The sequence below is a fragment of the Mastomys coucha genome, unplaced genomic scaffold (genome assembly GCF_008632895.1).
Source record: "Mastomys coucha isolate ucsf_1 unplaced genomic scaffold, UCSF_Mcou_1 pScaffold23, whole genome shotgun sequence".
Classification (NCBI taxonomy): Eukaryota; Metazoa; Chordata; class Mammalia; order Rodentia; family Muridae; genus Mastomys; species Mastomys coucha.
Window position 1 is genome coordinate 82,790,721 of NW_022196906.1, and position 15,873 is coordinate 82,806,593.

At 41.9% G+C, this 15,873-nt stretch overlaps 2 protein-coding genes across 3 annotated transcripts in view; one reads left to right on the forward strand and one right to left on the reverse strand.

The window, feature by feature from the left end:
* The window catches only part of Nt5e (5'-nucleotidase ecto), a 51,197-nt gene extending 38,905 nt beyond the window's left edge, over positions 1–12,292 (forward strand). The window contains exons 4-9 of the mRNA XM_031344186.1: positions 1,781–1,978; positions 3,220–3,374; positions 5,145–5,250; positions 6,010–6,159; positions 8,975–9,175; positions 10,308–12,292. Coding sequence (XP_031200046.1) covers positions 1,781–1,978; positions 3,220–3,374; positions 5,145–5,250; positions 6,010–6,159; positions 8,975–9,175; positions 10,308–10,471 — 974 coding nt within the window. The 3' untranslated portion in view covers positions 10,472–12,292. The remainder of the gene's footprint in view (positions 1–1,780; positions 1,979–3,219; positions 3,375–5,144; positions 5,251–6,009; positions 6,160–8,974; positions 9,176–10,307) is intronic.
* A 2,187-nt stretch (positions 12,293–14,479) lies between these two features.
* Snx14 (sorting nexin 14) overlaps positions 14,480–15,873 on the reverse strand; it is a 62,503-nt gene continuing 61,109 nt past the window's right edge. For both annotated transcript variants that reach the window (XM_031343325.1, XM_031343324.1), the window contains one exon: positions 14,480–14,671. In XM_031343325.1, coding sequence (XP_031199185.1) covers positions 14,633–14,671 — 39 coding nt within the window. In that variant the 3' untranslated portion in view covers positions 14,480–14,632. The remainder of the gene's footprint in view (positions 14,672–15,873) is intronic.

Consider the following 15,873-nt stretch of genomic DNA (forward strand, 5'->3'; position numbering starts at 1 on the left):
CCAAAAATTGAGCCTACAATTCATTTCTTGGTGCAGCAGAACTATCAACTCTCAGCTTAGCTACAATGTAAGTAAAATCCTATGGTGATGTGAGGGTCATTGAAATACAGCCTTATTACGATGAAACCCAATGTCTAAAAATTGTTGTTATTTTGGGCTTGTACCACAGTAAGAGCCAAGATTTTAAACTCTACTAAATACAGAACAAACAAAAAGACTTTATATACTCATGTTCATTTAAGAAAATACTAGTAGTGATGTATTATTTTTAAGTATACAGCTAATATGTTTGGAGCTATTTAAAATTTATATTGAGAAAAATGTATTTTCACTATTGCTGTAGACGCATCTACATAAGACTGTTAAATCGATTGTTGTTTTATATCAAACAACTTTTAAAATACTTATTTATAATATATTTTATAAATTTTAAGGAATACGACAAAAATTATATTATACGTATTGAAGGGGGGGTCTATGGGAGGAACGGTGGTACAAAAGGGGAACAAGAATGTGATTCAATTCTATTTAATTAAAATATGTTTTTAAATGTTAACAAATTCAGATAAATTGAAATCATGTAACTTTTCTGATAATGCAATAAAAGTTAAAAATAAATAAATAAATAAATAAATAAATTATTACTGGGACGTACCTATAACCCCAACATGTATGTGGAAGGCTGAAATGGGGTTGGGGGTGGGATTTTAAGGTTAAAGCCAGCTCGGAACCACGCACAGTATACATCAAGAAGGGGTGAAGTTAACTTAAATGGGCAGGCCAGTGAGATGATTCAGCAGGTAAAGATACCTGCTGCCAATCCTGAAGACCTGAGTTTGATTCCTGGGACCCATGCACATGACCTCTCCTCACACAATAAAAACTTACAAATAAATTCCATTCCTGGAAAGAAATTAAACATGGTGAGTGATGTGATGCTGGTCATCATGCCCCTTTTGGGGCCACTCTCACAGGCAAACAAGGAAGCCTCTGGGTGATGAATGGCTCCCAACTTCTTCCTGTGGTTCCCCAGGCCTGCTGACTGTGACTGATGTGAAGAGCTGGGGAGACAGTGTGTTTGCTTGTTGGTCCCCAGGGTGAATGTGGCTACTCCGAAACACCCTAGGGACAGCTCAGTCATTTCTCCTTGGGTCCTCATTAGCCACTATAAACTCTTGAGTGTGTGTGTGCAAGGTTTCTAGAGAATGTCTTCACCTTACAAGGGGAAGAGGCATACAGTAAAATGGTGTACCTACTATGCCTAGCCAGTGCACACTGAGGATCTTAAGACACTGAATTGTCTGGACAACCCCGTAGAATGAGAATTGTTAATTCACCCACTTCGGGTTCCCTACCTATATTGCTTGGCAGACACTGTAGTGCACACCTGTAATCCTAGCCCTTGGGAAGCAGAGGCAGGAGGGTTTTACACAGAAACAGAAGTGCATCAACATGACTTAGCTTTCATTCAGCCAGGGGGAAGAGAGACAGAGTCTGCATGAAAGAGGGATATTGTATTTCTGTTTGATCCACATCAGATCACCAGGCACAATGCCCCAGACTTAGAAACAGCTTAGTAAATGCCCAGTGAGTAGAGTATGGCCGGGTTTATATGCCAAAGGGGCATTTGGAATCAGTGACAAATGTCCCACAGGGCTCTGAGAGACCAGCCATGTACAACAGCAGGGGGTGAATCATCAAATCAAAATCCGCTATCATTCTGCCAGAGGCCTGCCATATGCAGAGGCTGACCTGATCAAATTGGCTTCTATTATTTCAGGAAATCCGCCTTCCAAAGAAGTGCCTGCTGGGAAGTACCCATTCATAGTCACCTCCGATGATGGACGGCAGGTTCCTGTGGTCCAGGCCTATGCCTTTGGCAAATACCTGGGCTATCTGAAGGTTGAGTTTGATGATAAAGGAAATGTCATCACTTCCTATGGAAATCCAATTCTTCTGAACAGCAGCATTCGTGAAGGTGAGATCTGGGGAGCGTCCACCAAATGAAAAGTTCCCCAGCAGCTGGATCTTCCATCCCCTTCTTCCGTTTGCTTTGTTTCAGGAAATGACTGTGGTACTTGGGAAGAATTTAGCTTCTCCCTTGCTTTTACTCTCTTTATTCATACGGAGATTTCAAATTCCTAAATCCTCATATTTTTTTCCAATCTGCTCAGTGCACTACTGCTTCTTCTGCTTTGCCAAAGCTTAGTTCTGTGAGGCAGAAAAGCCACCGTCAGCTCCTATCCAGAGAGTAGACAACCAAAGAAAAGCAATTCAAACTGGACAGAGTAGCACTCAAAACCTGGCCCACCTAACGAGAGGCAGTGACAGTGTGGTATGGACCTCAGCATCTTCATTTGTGAAACAAGCAAATACCTCTTTTTTCTGGTTTTGTTTGTTTGTTTTGAGGCAGCAGCCTCTCCATATATAGCCTAAGCTGGGGGTATATTGTACCACCATATCTCTCAAGAAGTACCTTGTTTTTTGAGACTCAGAATAAAAGATCATTGTGTTTATTTATTTTATGTATATGAATACACCGCAGCTGTCTTCAGACACACCAGAGGTGGGCATCGGATCCCATTACAGATGGTTGTGAGCCAGCATGTGGTTGCTGGGAACTGAACTCAGGACCTCTGGAAGAGCAGTCAGTGCTCTTAACCGCTGAGCCATCTCTCTAACCCCCAAACGAATATTGTTATGCCATCCGTTTTCATATGATGCATGGACCCACTGTCGTGATTCCTTCCACTAGCTCTTTGCTGTTTAGCATCATCACCTCAGAAGGATGGGGCAGTGAGGCCCTGCTGTGTGCGGAAGAGTCTGTGCTCACAACCTAGCAGCTGGAGAGGAAGCAAGCTGGGAACCATACCCTCATCAGATCCTCTGTGCTTGTCCAGCCTGTCAAACTCTGTGCTTGTCCAGCCATGGCAAGACCATGGTGTCATCCTAGGTGGGCTGACAGGGGCTCATCCAGATGTTGAGATGCTCAAAACATCTTTGAGGAAAGATACACCCACATATTAATGTCAGGAAACAAAATAAGCATTCCTAAGGGATTTCACAGCCACAACCCAAATGCACAGATGTGACCAATGCATACATACCTCCTGCCGGGAAACCTGGCAATGCTTGATTTTCTAGACTACCCACTAGGAGATCTGCCTGAATTACAGGCCTTTCCTCTCACTTCACCTTTCTGATGTCCTTCCTTTCTAGATGCAACCATCAAAGCAGACATTAACCAATGGAGGATAAAATTAGATAACTATTCTACCCAGGAGCTCGGGAGAACAGTCGTCTACCTGGATGGCTCCACTCAGACATGCCGTTTCAGGGAATGCAACATGGGAAACCTGATCTGCGATGCCATGGTGAGCTGTCTTCAGGGGCAAAGCGGTTGCATCTAGGGAGAGAGGAAAAGAAGATGGGGAGAAGATGCAACAAGGGGCAGAATTAAGGACTTTGGTACATTTAGTGCCCAGACAGACAGAAGCATGACTGCTTTCATACCGAATACCTTGGCAAGGAGGCTCAAAGAGCTTAGGGGAGTATCACTTTATTCCTTTACAAAGACAAAATCTTTTAAAATATGTCTTTTTAGATGTCCAAATATGAGGTGTTTCTTTCTGTAAGGTGATCTGAAGACAGGAAGTGCACCAGGTGTTGATACAGTACACCTGCTTGGATCTTACTTGGCAGGGCAGGTTTTCCCTGGTTTGTCCCCTTGGCTCTAAAGAACATGAGCCTATGTACCTTGTATTTCTTTTCCAAGCTCAGAAGGAAAATACATAGTTATGGTAAAGTTCCTGGCTACAGCGAAATCATTCATGAAGAGCATTCTTCTGGGGCTGAGACTAGCCAAAGTGGCTTTGTGGGCTGGGTGGAGTCAAGGTCTCTAGGGCAGACTGTTATCCTCCAACACGAGGTCCAGGCTGGCCCTTGAGCACCATGAAATCAGTATGAGAAACCACCAGCCAGAAACATCTAGAGAAAAATCTAGAAAAAAAAAAAAAAAAAAAAAAAAAAAAAAAAAAAAACACCACAAGGCGCTACCCTATGAAAGGAGCTGGGGTATAAATAAAACTTTTACTTTTTGTGCTTGTTTTAAAATTAGAGCATTTTTGAGGCGGTAGAGTTAGCTCAGAGCTTAAGAGTGCTTGAACCGGGGTTCAATTCCCAGTACTCAGTGTCTCGGTGTAACTCCAGTTCCAGGGGACATGATGCCCTCTTCTGACTGCCACAGGCACACATGTGGTGAACTCACATATATGTAGGCAAAACACTCATACACTTAAAATATAAAATAAACCTAAAAATAAAAGGTTGAAAGCATGTAGTGGTGCATGCCTTTAATCCCAATGTTCAGGAGGCAAAGACAGGTGGATTTCTCTAAATTTGAGGCCAGCCTGGTTTATACAACAAGCCCTAAGACATCAAGAGCTACATTGAGAGACCCTGCCTCAAAACAAACAAAAGCATGTGTTCTCACCTGCTATAACAGAACGTGTGTTTTGTAAAAGAAAAGTAAGAATGAGCCTGATTTGATTGCCAGTACCTGGCATAAAGTGGGTAATGAACAGGCTGGAGCATCCTGCTGTCCTGGAGCAATCTTGACACCAGCTGGAGAGAGCTTTCTGCTATGTGCCCTAGCTGGGGGATAGGTTTGAGGAGTCGGTAGAGTCCTCTGTCCTAAAAGAGTGACGTGGGTCTGGTCACAATATACTTTTGCTTCTGTTTGATTGAACGCTAATAGAAGATAAGCTAATAATTGTTTTATGATTAATAATGTATACAATAAGTTTTAGTTACAGTTGAGAAATCTCTGGGGACATGAGAGTAGGGGAAAAATACTTTGTTTTTTCAGTAAATGTAATCAGACTCCTGGAAATGATACCACAAAAAAAGACCCAAGTATGGGCCAGGCAGTGGTGGCGCACGCCTTTAATCCCAGCACTTGGGAGGCAGAGGCAGGCAGATTTCTGAGTTGGAGGCCAGCCTGGTCTACAGAGTGGGTTCCAGGACAGCCAGGGCTACACAGAGAAACCCTGTCTCGAAAAAAAAAAAAAAAAAAAAAAAAAAAAAAAAAAAAAAGAAAGAAAAAAAAAAAGAAGACCCAAGTAACTAAATTTCCGCTGTTGTAGATTAACAACAACCTCAGACACCCGGATGAAATGTTTTGGAACCACGTGTCCATGTGCATTGTAAACGGAGGTGGCATCCGGTCCCCCATTGATGAGAAGAACAATGGTATGCACCTGGGCTCAGCTTCCTTAGCTGTCTCTGTTGTCTCTTCCCCAGCTATGCCCATAGCGTCCTCTGCTGTCAACCACAAACCAAAATGCTGGTCCTTTAAGTTTGTGTTAGTGTTACTCAAGTCCAGTGCTTGGACAGAGGAATACACATGAATTCTCATATATATAGTCACACAGATGCAGGCACCAAGCTTAGTCAAACCCACGCTTTCTCTAAACTTCTGGCTTGCAAAGCTATTGTTTCTGTTTTATATAAAAGATTGAACATTTTTACTTCTGGAAAGAGAAAGATCAATGCATTAATTTCCTTTGCTGGAAGACACACTTTATATGTAATCTACAGATAGCTGAGGTCCTATCATACGTTAAAACAAATCCAATAGACAGATACTGAAGCTCTTCTGCACTCTACCCTAACATGCTGTCAAACACCGTTAGTATAGGCCCCCAAGCTCATTTTAGGCAATAGGGCACGGGACTAGAACACACTGCCTGTGTAGAACTACGCAATATTTAGCCAAGTACTGAAGATTTCATCCCAAACCCGGAGGTCTAAAGCTGAGAACCGTGGACTTGGTCCTTTGTGAGCTCAACCCCCTTGCTCAGTAGTGAATAGCGGGGCAAAAGCTTTCAGGACATTCCCTCCCCCAAATTAAACACAGCTGCTGTGACCTCCCTCAGCCCAGCTTACTCCCTCTCTGTAAGCATACTCTTAAGCTGTTTTTCCTTCCTGCTTCACTTCTAACTACCTAAGGTACCATCACCTGGGAGAACCTGGCTGCTGTGCTGCCCTTTGGAGGGACATTTGACCTCGTCCAGTTAAAAGGGTCCACCCTGAAGAAGGCTTTTGAGCACAGTGTGCATCGCTATGGCCGGTCCACAGGGGAGTTCCTGCAAGTGGGTGGTAAGTGGCACATCCCGCGGGGCCTGTCCATCGAGATGAGGGCATCTCATCTCTCTATTCACCCCTTCTAAGGCTGGGCTGGTTTGGATTTTCTCCCAGTCGACCCCATCTTTCAATGACGATGGACTCCTGGAGTCACTGAGGTTAGGTTGAGGTCAAAAGTCCAAGGCCCTGGCCATGAGTAGCCTTTGCCAACCTAGATTTGGACATCAGAAAGGGCTTCTATCCATGGGAGCTGACCTCCTAAGCAACAGTCAGAGCAGCTGGCGTGAGGTCTTTCTGTAGGAATCTTACTTGTGGGTGGATGCAAGTGACATTCTTTTTATTTGTTTGTTTGTGTTCTCTGTATAGTCTTGGCAGGCCTGGACTCACTCTGTAGACCTTGAACTCACGAGATCCACCAGCTTCTGTCTCTTGAGTCCTGGGATTAAAGGCATTCACCACCACCACACAGCACATGTAACATTCTTAAACAAAAACAAAAGCTCTCTCCATTATTGTTAACTACCTGGGACCACAACAGAGTTCAAGGGAACTAAAGGAGAAAAAAAAGACTCAATCTACTCTAATCCTGCCGGGAGGAAGGCAGGGCACCAAGCCCAAACCGGTCTTCTCTTTGACTGCAGTGAGGACTGAATGAACATCAGTGTTTTTCATATTGCTAAAGGCCTCTTCATTTTGAGAGGTGGGAGGAGGGAGTGCTGAGGTAAACGTTTCCTAGTTTGCCTCACGCATGCTGGGAAATGGTTCTTAACACTGCTATGTCCTAGCTCCTATAGGCTTTTGAAATGCTTTTACCAGAAGTTAATTCCACAATCCAAAGTGAATCTGTAAAGTAATAACCTCATTTTACTCCAAAATAATTTTTCTGGACTCATTTTCTCACTCTATTAATCTTGCTTTGTTTGTTTTGAGATATGATCTTATGTAGCGGAGAATGACCTCAAACACACTATGTAGCCAAAGTTTGGCCTTTTAACTTTTTTTTTTATGGGGGTTTTAATCTTTTTTCTATTTTACAAGTTTATTACCTCGGAACTCAATGGAAACACCTAAAATTTGAGAACATCGAAAATAGAAAGTAGAAACCAGTGATAAAAACCATAACAGCTTAAATTTAAAGTGTAATCATAGGGATTCCATCTTTTAATTAAACTGAGATTCAGACTAATTTTAATGACAAAAACAAAGTGTATCATATTATAATCACAGAACTCCTTTACTGAACATATTAGTGAGTAACCAAATATCTCCCAAAAAATATTAAGCAGAAACTACAGAGGCTAGGAATTATTCTGAAATATTCTGCCTGAAAGTAAAGAATAGATTTAGGTGGCTTCCTCTTCAATTTGGCTCAATGGAAATGGTTCAGAAATCATTTTTATCAACTGAAGATACTGCATTAAAATAGAGCATGAGTCAACACCAAACAAGCGTCTGGTGTGAGCACCAGTACAGACAAGGGGGAAATGAGAATGAATAAAATCAAGTAGCCTTGAGTTTACTAATATAAGAAATTGTGACAAAAATTTTATTTACACTAAACAGAATAATTATATGGGTCTTGGTAAATAACATAGCACTTTCTCTGTTGTGCCTGGATGTCATTTTTCTGCTGCTTACTCTGTATATGTAATTTGTGTCAATATATTATACAACTAGAAATCTTCTTACTAACTCTAAGCTAGGATAGAAACACCAGGCTTCCATTCTTAAAATTTTCTGTAAATGCATATACATTCGCCTAAATACAAATCACACCATTGTTCAAGTGATTTTAGTTTTATAAGATAAATAGGAAATGAAATTGACAAAGCATGTTACGGACTTCTGCTTCTGGAGATTAAAAAGTCCTGACATAAAAATTCACTCTGTTTTTATGTCTGGCCACAGACACCTTTTAAGCTATACTCTTCAGTGCTTTCTGATTCAACTGGTGTCTACATGAACTGTCCAAAAGTTGAGAGGTTGAGCAACACGTTTCTTGGCTTAGTACAATAGGACAAACTCAGCCATCTTTACTTGTGAAACACCATCAAAGTCTCAATCAATCTCTCTCTCTCTCTCTCTCCTCTCTCCTCTCTCTCTCTTTCTCTCTCTCTCTCTCTCTCTCTCTCTCTCTCTCTCTCTCTCTCTGGGTCTCGTGTCTCTCTGTGTCTCTGTCTCTATCTTTTTCATCTCATTCTCCTTCCTTTCTGTCTCTCAGTTTATTTCTCAAATTATATGTGTGTCTCTCAGTTTATTTCTCATATTATATATGTGTGTGTCTGTGTAGGGGTCATGAGTGCAGATGTCCTATGGAGGTAAGAAACAAATCTTCAGTTTCTCTAGAACTAGAGTTACAGGTAGTTGTGCAGCATCATATGTAGATACAGGAAACTGAAGTCATGTCCTCTGGGAAAATCCTCTGAACCATGGAAACATCTCTCTAGGCTATTTCCTAACACCGGAGCAAATATGGAGATAAAGTATGGAGCAGAGACGAAAGAAAAGGCCACCCAGTGACTGTCCCACCTGGGGATTTATCCCATATACAGTCAAAAACCCAGACACTATTGTGGATGCCACCAAATGCTTGCTGACAGGAGCCTGATATAGCAACATCACCCTCGCCTTTCTGAGGGTCAATTCTCCTGGAGGACTTGAGGATGAAGCTGAGGGTAGCTACACCATCACCATATTCCCAATGACATTTCACTTGAACAGTAACTAAAGTAGCACAGCCTAGGACCCTAGTTCTAGATCTTGGCCAAAATCCCTTTCACAGGCAAAAGCCTCTGGACTCAGCAAAAACATGCACTCATTTGCCTTCTAGGAATCCATGTGGTGTATGATATTAACCGAAAGCCCTGGAACAGAGTGGTCCAAATAGAAGTTCTCTGCACCAAGTGTCGAGTACCCATCTATGAGCCTCTTGAAATGGATAAGGTCTATAAAGTGACCCTCCCAAGCTATCTGGCCAATGGCGGAGATGGATTCCAGATGATAAAAGATGAATTACTAAAACATGACTCTGGTAAGCACAAGCGTCTCTTCCTCTCCTGTTCCCAAAGGTATTCAGCTCAAAAGAACTGGGCAGAGAAGAGCCAGACAGAAGGGACCCTATGCCTTTTCTGCTGGTTCCCTCCTGCTTTGGGGGTTGCAAACAACGCAGCACTGAGAAGCATCATGCCATCCCTTCTCCCCCAGCACAATGATCCCATCTATCCAACTCCAGGGAAGACATACTTTGTTAGAGACAGGGTCTCTCTAGGTAGTCATGGCTGGCCTGGAGCTTGCTATGGAGATCAGGCTGGCCTGGAAGTCATAGAAATTCTCCTGCCTCTACTTCCCAAGCATTGAGATTAAAGGTGGGTGCTATCACACCTAGTCCATGATTTTTTTTAAATAATAAACTACTGTGTATTAACAATACCAGGTATTAAATACCTTCAGTTAATGAATCCACACGACATGATTTAAATAATAATAAGATTCTTTTAGGTCACTGTGCATTTGTCTCAGCAAGTCTTTATTTCTTTACCCGCCCTCTTCCGGAAATGAAACCTCCAGTGTCCCATCATCAAGTATGTAAAGATAAGGTTGAACGAAATGATAAGGTTGAATGAGAAAGAAAGCCACTTTTATTTCTCAACTAATTCTTGGCCCAGGTCCCCAGCCCTTGGCTCTGGAATGTATTACAGCTGTGATGCCAACAGCCTCTTAGAAACCTAGAGCAGAGGCAACTGTGCTCTTCCCTATCACCCAGTGCTCCCTATCACCCAGTCCTCCCTATCACCTAGTCCTCCCTGTCACCCAGTGCTCCCTGTCACCCAGTCCTCCCTGTCACCCAGTCCTCCCTATCACCTAGTCCTCCCTGTCACCCAGTGCTCCCTGTCACCCAGTCCTCCCTGTCACCCAGTCCTCCCTGTCACCCAGTGCTCCCTATCGCCCAGTGATGAAGTTCCTGTCTGGAACATGAAAGTGCCATCAGATTCTTTAAACTTAAAACTACTAGCATTTTTGTCTTCTGAAGATGCTTTAACCCTGGAATCAAAAGACATGTCTTCTCTTTTTAATTCCAAGGACTTTAGAGACTTAATTTCCCTTCCTACTGTTCATAGATCATTTTTTCTAGAGTTAGAATAATATATGGGTTTTTTTTCCAGGTGACCAAGACATCAGTGTGGTTTCTGAATACATCTCAAAAATGAAAGTAGTTTACCCAGCAGTTGAAGGGCGGATCAAGTTCTCTGCAGCAAGTCAATACCAGGGAAGCTTTCCTTTAGTAATTCTTTCATTTTGGGCAGTGATCCTTGTTTTGTACCAATAACAGGAAGGCTCCTTGTCCTTGATGTCAAACTACATTTTTCTTCCAGTGATATTCCTATCTGCCTCTGGAGACCTGGCTTTGTAGCGGCGCTCATCATCCTCAAGGCTCCTAGCAGATGCTCTTCACAAGGGAGAGACTATAACATCATTTGTTGGGGCCAGCAACTCAGTGAGCAGATAGAAAGTCAAAGTGAACCAACAGGGTCCTTCCGGCAGGTAGGGGTTAAGGGGAAACAACTAGATGTAGTTTGCACATCCACATAACACATCTGGTTACCAGTGAACCACAGAAATAATTTTCCATTTATATACATTTCTAATCCATCAAACAATTGATGTTTACATAGAACTTGGCCCAGGTAACATTGCCAACTCTGGTGGCACATGCCCGTGGTCACAGCACTTGGCAGGGAGGAGAGAATGGCTGCAAGTTCTAGGCCAGCCTTACCTATGTAGAGTTTCAGGCCTGTCAGGTAGATATCAAGACTCACACAAACAAACAAACATTAGAATTTACAAGTAGATTTTTGTAGAAAAATATTGTGATAAATTAAGCAGAAAGGGTTGGCTTGTTCAAGGCCATACATCTCCAAATAATACATCTAAGATCTGTACCTAAGTCTTTTTATCTCAAGTTCAATCTATCTCCTACCGTCAAGTCTCCTCTCTTCCTGCTGTTAGCCCCAGATGACAAATCTCTGTTTCTGCCCTCCATACCACCCTTTCTTTTGGGTTCCTACTGTCTCTAGGTTTGAGAGAGTAGCTACTGGACAAGATTCTTTCCTCCAACATCATGTGCCTTTGATGAGTCATAGACAAACTGTATAAAGCAGATAATAGGTTAGTCCAGGGACTGCAAAAAGCAACCAGGAACAAGGGAGAAGGGAAAGGAGACTATGAGCAGGACTGATACATTACAGAAGAGAGAGTGGGTATTCCGATGTGCTACACAAACACTGATGAAGGAGCAGAGCATGACTCCAAAGCAGAACACTGGTTCTTGTCAACTCTTGTGCGATTCCAAAAGCCCTGCCTCTCTTCCTCCTTCCTCCTTCCTCGCATGGAGGTGCCGTGAAAGAACTTCCTAAAATAAACTGTAGTTCTAACCCTGCACTCATGCTGTCCAAGATGCCAACACGGCTCTCATTCTGGCCACACCACGTACAATCCAATGTTCTGGAAGGGCAAGGATGAGTTTAAGAAGTGGTACACATATATATTTGAAGTCACCGAGACTCAAATCTCAAGCAACCATTGTAAGGCACACTCAAGTCAAGACTTGAGTATGGGACCAGCAGGACAGTGAGTCCTATGGGAAGCCCAAGAGATACCCAGACTGATGGCAAAATCTATGCCCACAGAATACCAGACTAAGACGGTCCTGTGACCAATTGAGCATGGGCAGCACTGTAACAGTAATTAAGAATCCTTAACTACAAACCAGCAGCTACACGTTTGGACAGGGAACATGTTGGTTTCCTAGTGTTTACAAATATTAAGGACTCTTTACACAAACCATTTTAAAATTTCCAATCCAAACTTTATGAAGTTTGTGGCAGTGAAACAATGCCTTCAAGTCTTTGAATGTGTAGATTAGTTATACAGAAATGTCAATAAGACTGTAAAAAATAAAGAAACATGCATAAGAGGTATATTTTTATGCTTGGCCAGTAAATGAGGAGAAATATTATTGAATAATTTTTAAAGAACACTTTTATAATTTTCTAAATATGTGTATATGTATATTTTATGCAGTGGTATTGAGAAGTGACCTTGGACTACCTTGTAATTGTAAATTCCAAACAATAAAGCTGAAGATCTACTCCTTTGTCTTTGGTCTTACTTCTTCTCTTAAACATTTGTACCCTCAGGGATAGAGCAAAGACAATTTTCACCAGGATCATTTCTCTTTGTCATAAACACTTTGTCATCTGGTAGCCCTTCCTTTCTCTCACTTCAAAATTTTGAAGAAAAGTGCATATAATTTTTTAAGCAGGAAAGCAAAGTCCTCTCCCTCTCCCTTGCCCTTGCCACCCGCCTCTGAAAGACTGAAGTCTCAACTTTTCTTCATCTGGTCTTGCTTTACTCCTCAGTGAAAATCAGCCAGAATCTCGATAAAACACTAGAGATGAGGTTGTTCAAACCTGAGATTCCAGACATGTCTGTAGAATGAGGTCATGACAAACAAGGTAAATAAAATCAACATCAGTCTTTGTGTTTAACTTCCTTGAACTTAAGTTTAAATGTGTGTTACTGTTCTGAACTGAGCTTAAATGGCATCCAAATTTTCTTGCTCAACCTAAAACCATATTTAACATTTTTATTTCAAATAACAAAATTTGGATTATTTATGGTGTACAGCACAGTGTTTTAAAATGTGTACCAACACTGTGAAATGGCTGTGTCAAGGTAACTACCAATGCCTTCTCTGTGCTTGCTCTTAATTTTTCAGTGGCTACATTTCTACAAGAGTCCCTTTTCCCATTCCCCCTTTGTCATCCCTTCCTAGTATTCCCTTTGTTGTCATCTTTTTTTTTTAAAGATTTATTTATTTTATGTGTGTGAGTACATTTGTGAGTACGTTGTAGTTCTCCTCGAACACACCAGAAGAGGGCATAGGATCCTATTACAGATGGTTGTGAGCCAACATGTGGTTGCTGGGAATTGAACTCAGGACCTCTGGAAGAACAGCCAGTCCTCTTAACTGCTGAGCCATCTCTCCAGGCCTCCCTTTGTCTTCTTGATATACCTCTTTATTGACCTGATTTAGAAATCTAAAATATGATACTGGGCTGAAGAGCTAGCTCAGTGGCTAAGAGCATCTGATGTTTTTGCAAAGGATCCAGGTTCCATTCCCAGCACCCACAATTCCCAGCTCACAACCATATGGGAATTGGCACCATGTTCTGTATAGCAGCAGTCAGCAGGAGGCATACACTGTGGTGTGCCAACACTTCTTTCACTCTGGCAGTTAACTATACAAAACCCGCGAAATCACCACAGGCTACACTCCTGCCTCCAGATCCCTGCCTACTCTGTCTCAGCAGCATCTTTCCATAACACATCTCCTGTCTACCACATCCTTGGTGCCTGGTCCTGCTGGGGTACACACAGGAAGCACAGGGATGAGTAAGATATGGCTTTGTATCCATAGCTTAGTAAAGAGACAGAAAACTCAAGCTTCTCTCTGTCTAGAGACTACCTTGTAATTGTAAATTGTACCCTCAGGGATAGAGCAAAGACAATTTTCAATTGGGGACAATATATAATAGCCATTTAATCTTTGTTTACTGACCTGCTAAAAACATCCAATTTTATAATAAAAAGCATAAACAGAATATGTCCACTGCTGTTGGTAGACTACATGTTTATGATTTCAGATGTAGTCATCATTAGAATAAATAAGTGAGTGTGTCTTGCTAAGTGCTGTCAAAGAATGTGTTGTATATGTATATACATGAACCAGCATGGCTAGGCACACGAAGGAGAGACTTTGAACCCTGGCACACTTGTTTCTTCACACTAAATGCAGTTGCGTTTAAAGCAAAAGAATACAAAGATTGTTGGTCTTACTTGTTTGCCTTCATTCAAAAAGAGCAACACAGGGCTACAGAAATGGCTCAGTAGACAAAATGCTTGCCATGCAAGAATGATGACCAGAGTTTGAATCCCCAGTGTCTACTTAAAAATCAGAAGGTGTGTAGGCATGCCTATAATCCCAGCACTCAGGAGGGCATGAGCAACAAATCCAAAAGCTCCAGGGGCAGCAAGAGAGACTGCCTCAGTAAACAAAGTACACAGTAATAGAGAAAGACACCCAGTTGATATTCAGGTCTCCAAACAAACGTGCACCATGGGCAAGAGCATCCACACACATGTACTCAAATACACACAAACACATGCATACTGCACATATAGAGAAAGAGAGAGAGAAAGAGAGAAACTCAAAAACCCTAGCAATAAGTGGCATAAGTTCTAGTAAAAATCAAGACAATAGAAAACAAAAAGCTGTAATATCTAAATCATTTTATTGCTATTAGTTTGCTAGTCTTTATTAAAACAAAAAATATATTTAAAACACTAAAGTACATGATATTTATAAAAATATACAAAGTGAAGAGTACATTTCAATTATACAGGTATGTTATTCTATAGCAAGCGTTTACATCCAGGGTGTCACGGAGGCAGCTTCCTTTTGTACCTAAAGTAAAAATAAATCCATTTAAGTAGGAGACAGTATCACATGGTTCATTTTTAACTCCTAACAGCTCTACTACAGCAATACTCTAAGTGAACACACACACACACACACATACACACAGAGTAACCCACAATCTAGGTGAACACACACGCACACACGCACATACACACACAGACACACACACACAGACACACAGAGTAACCCACACCCTTCCTGGCACACACAGCAATTAATAGCAATGTTTTGTCAGTGACCTAATAAAAATCTCAGAACTAAAAGCTTTCTGGTATTCATTCCAAAGCAATTTAACATACAATATTAACATCTCCACCCTCCTTTAAAAATACTTTTAGTATTACTAAAATTTGAAAACTTATAATCAATAGATGAACAGCCAAAATCTGCTTTCCCTACTCTATAGAAGTGAGTTTTCATTACAGTGCCACAACCTTCAACAATAGTTTTGGGTTTTGTTTTCATCTATGTAAAGGGATTAGTCAAAAAGTAAGGGAGCTGGAGAGATGGTTCAGCAGTTAACAGCTCCTGCTGTGCAATTATGAGAACTAGAGATCTGATTCCACCACCCAGGTGACAAGCCACCTTATCACCACAGCTCACCACAGCTCCTAAGGCGACAGACAGGAGAACTGCTATGACTTTTCTATTTCCTATTTTTTTCTATTTTCTATTTTGTTGTGCACAGACACACACACACACACACACACACACACACACACACACACACACACACACACGGCTGTCCACCCTAACTGCAGAGTTAAGTCCTTACTTATGAGGACACCACACACTTCGATTACTGTCCACAGAGAACTCAGTGTGGAACTGAGAAACTTCCTCCCTGCTGGCTAGGTTTCAAAGTTCCAAAAGGTCCTCTCCAGGCTGCCAGGGAAGGACAGCAATCAGCGGTGGACTAACCAACAAATGCTGAGCCCTGCCGCTACAGTGTGAACCTGCGAGGCAAGACATGACCTCAGGGCAGGAGTAGTAAGGCTGTTATGGGGCTAAAAAATCTTTTTCTGATTTGATTTAAGGACTGCTCCACAGCAGGGACTCATGCCTCATACTATAAATCTGGTCAATAACCAGTGTGTGGAGAAGTCATCGGCCTTAGGAGGGAGCCTGGTATCGTTAAAAAGCCTCGTGTCGAAGTATCTTCTAAATATTTGTATTTCTCCCCCAGC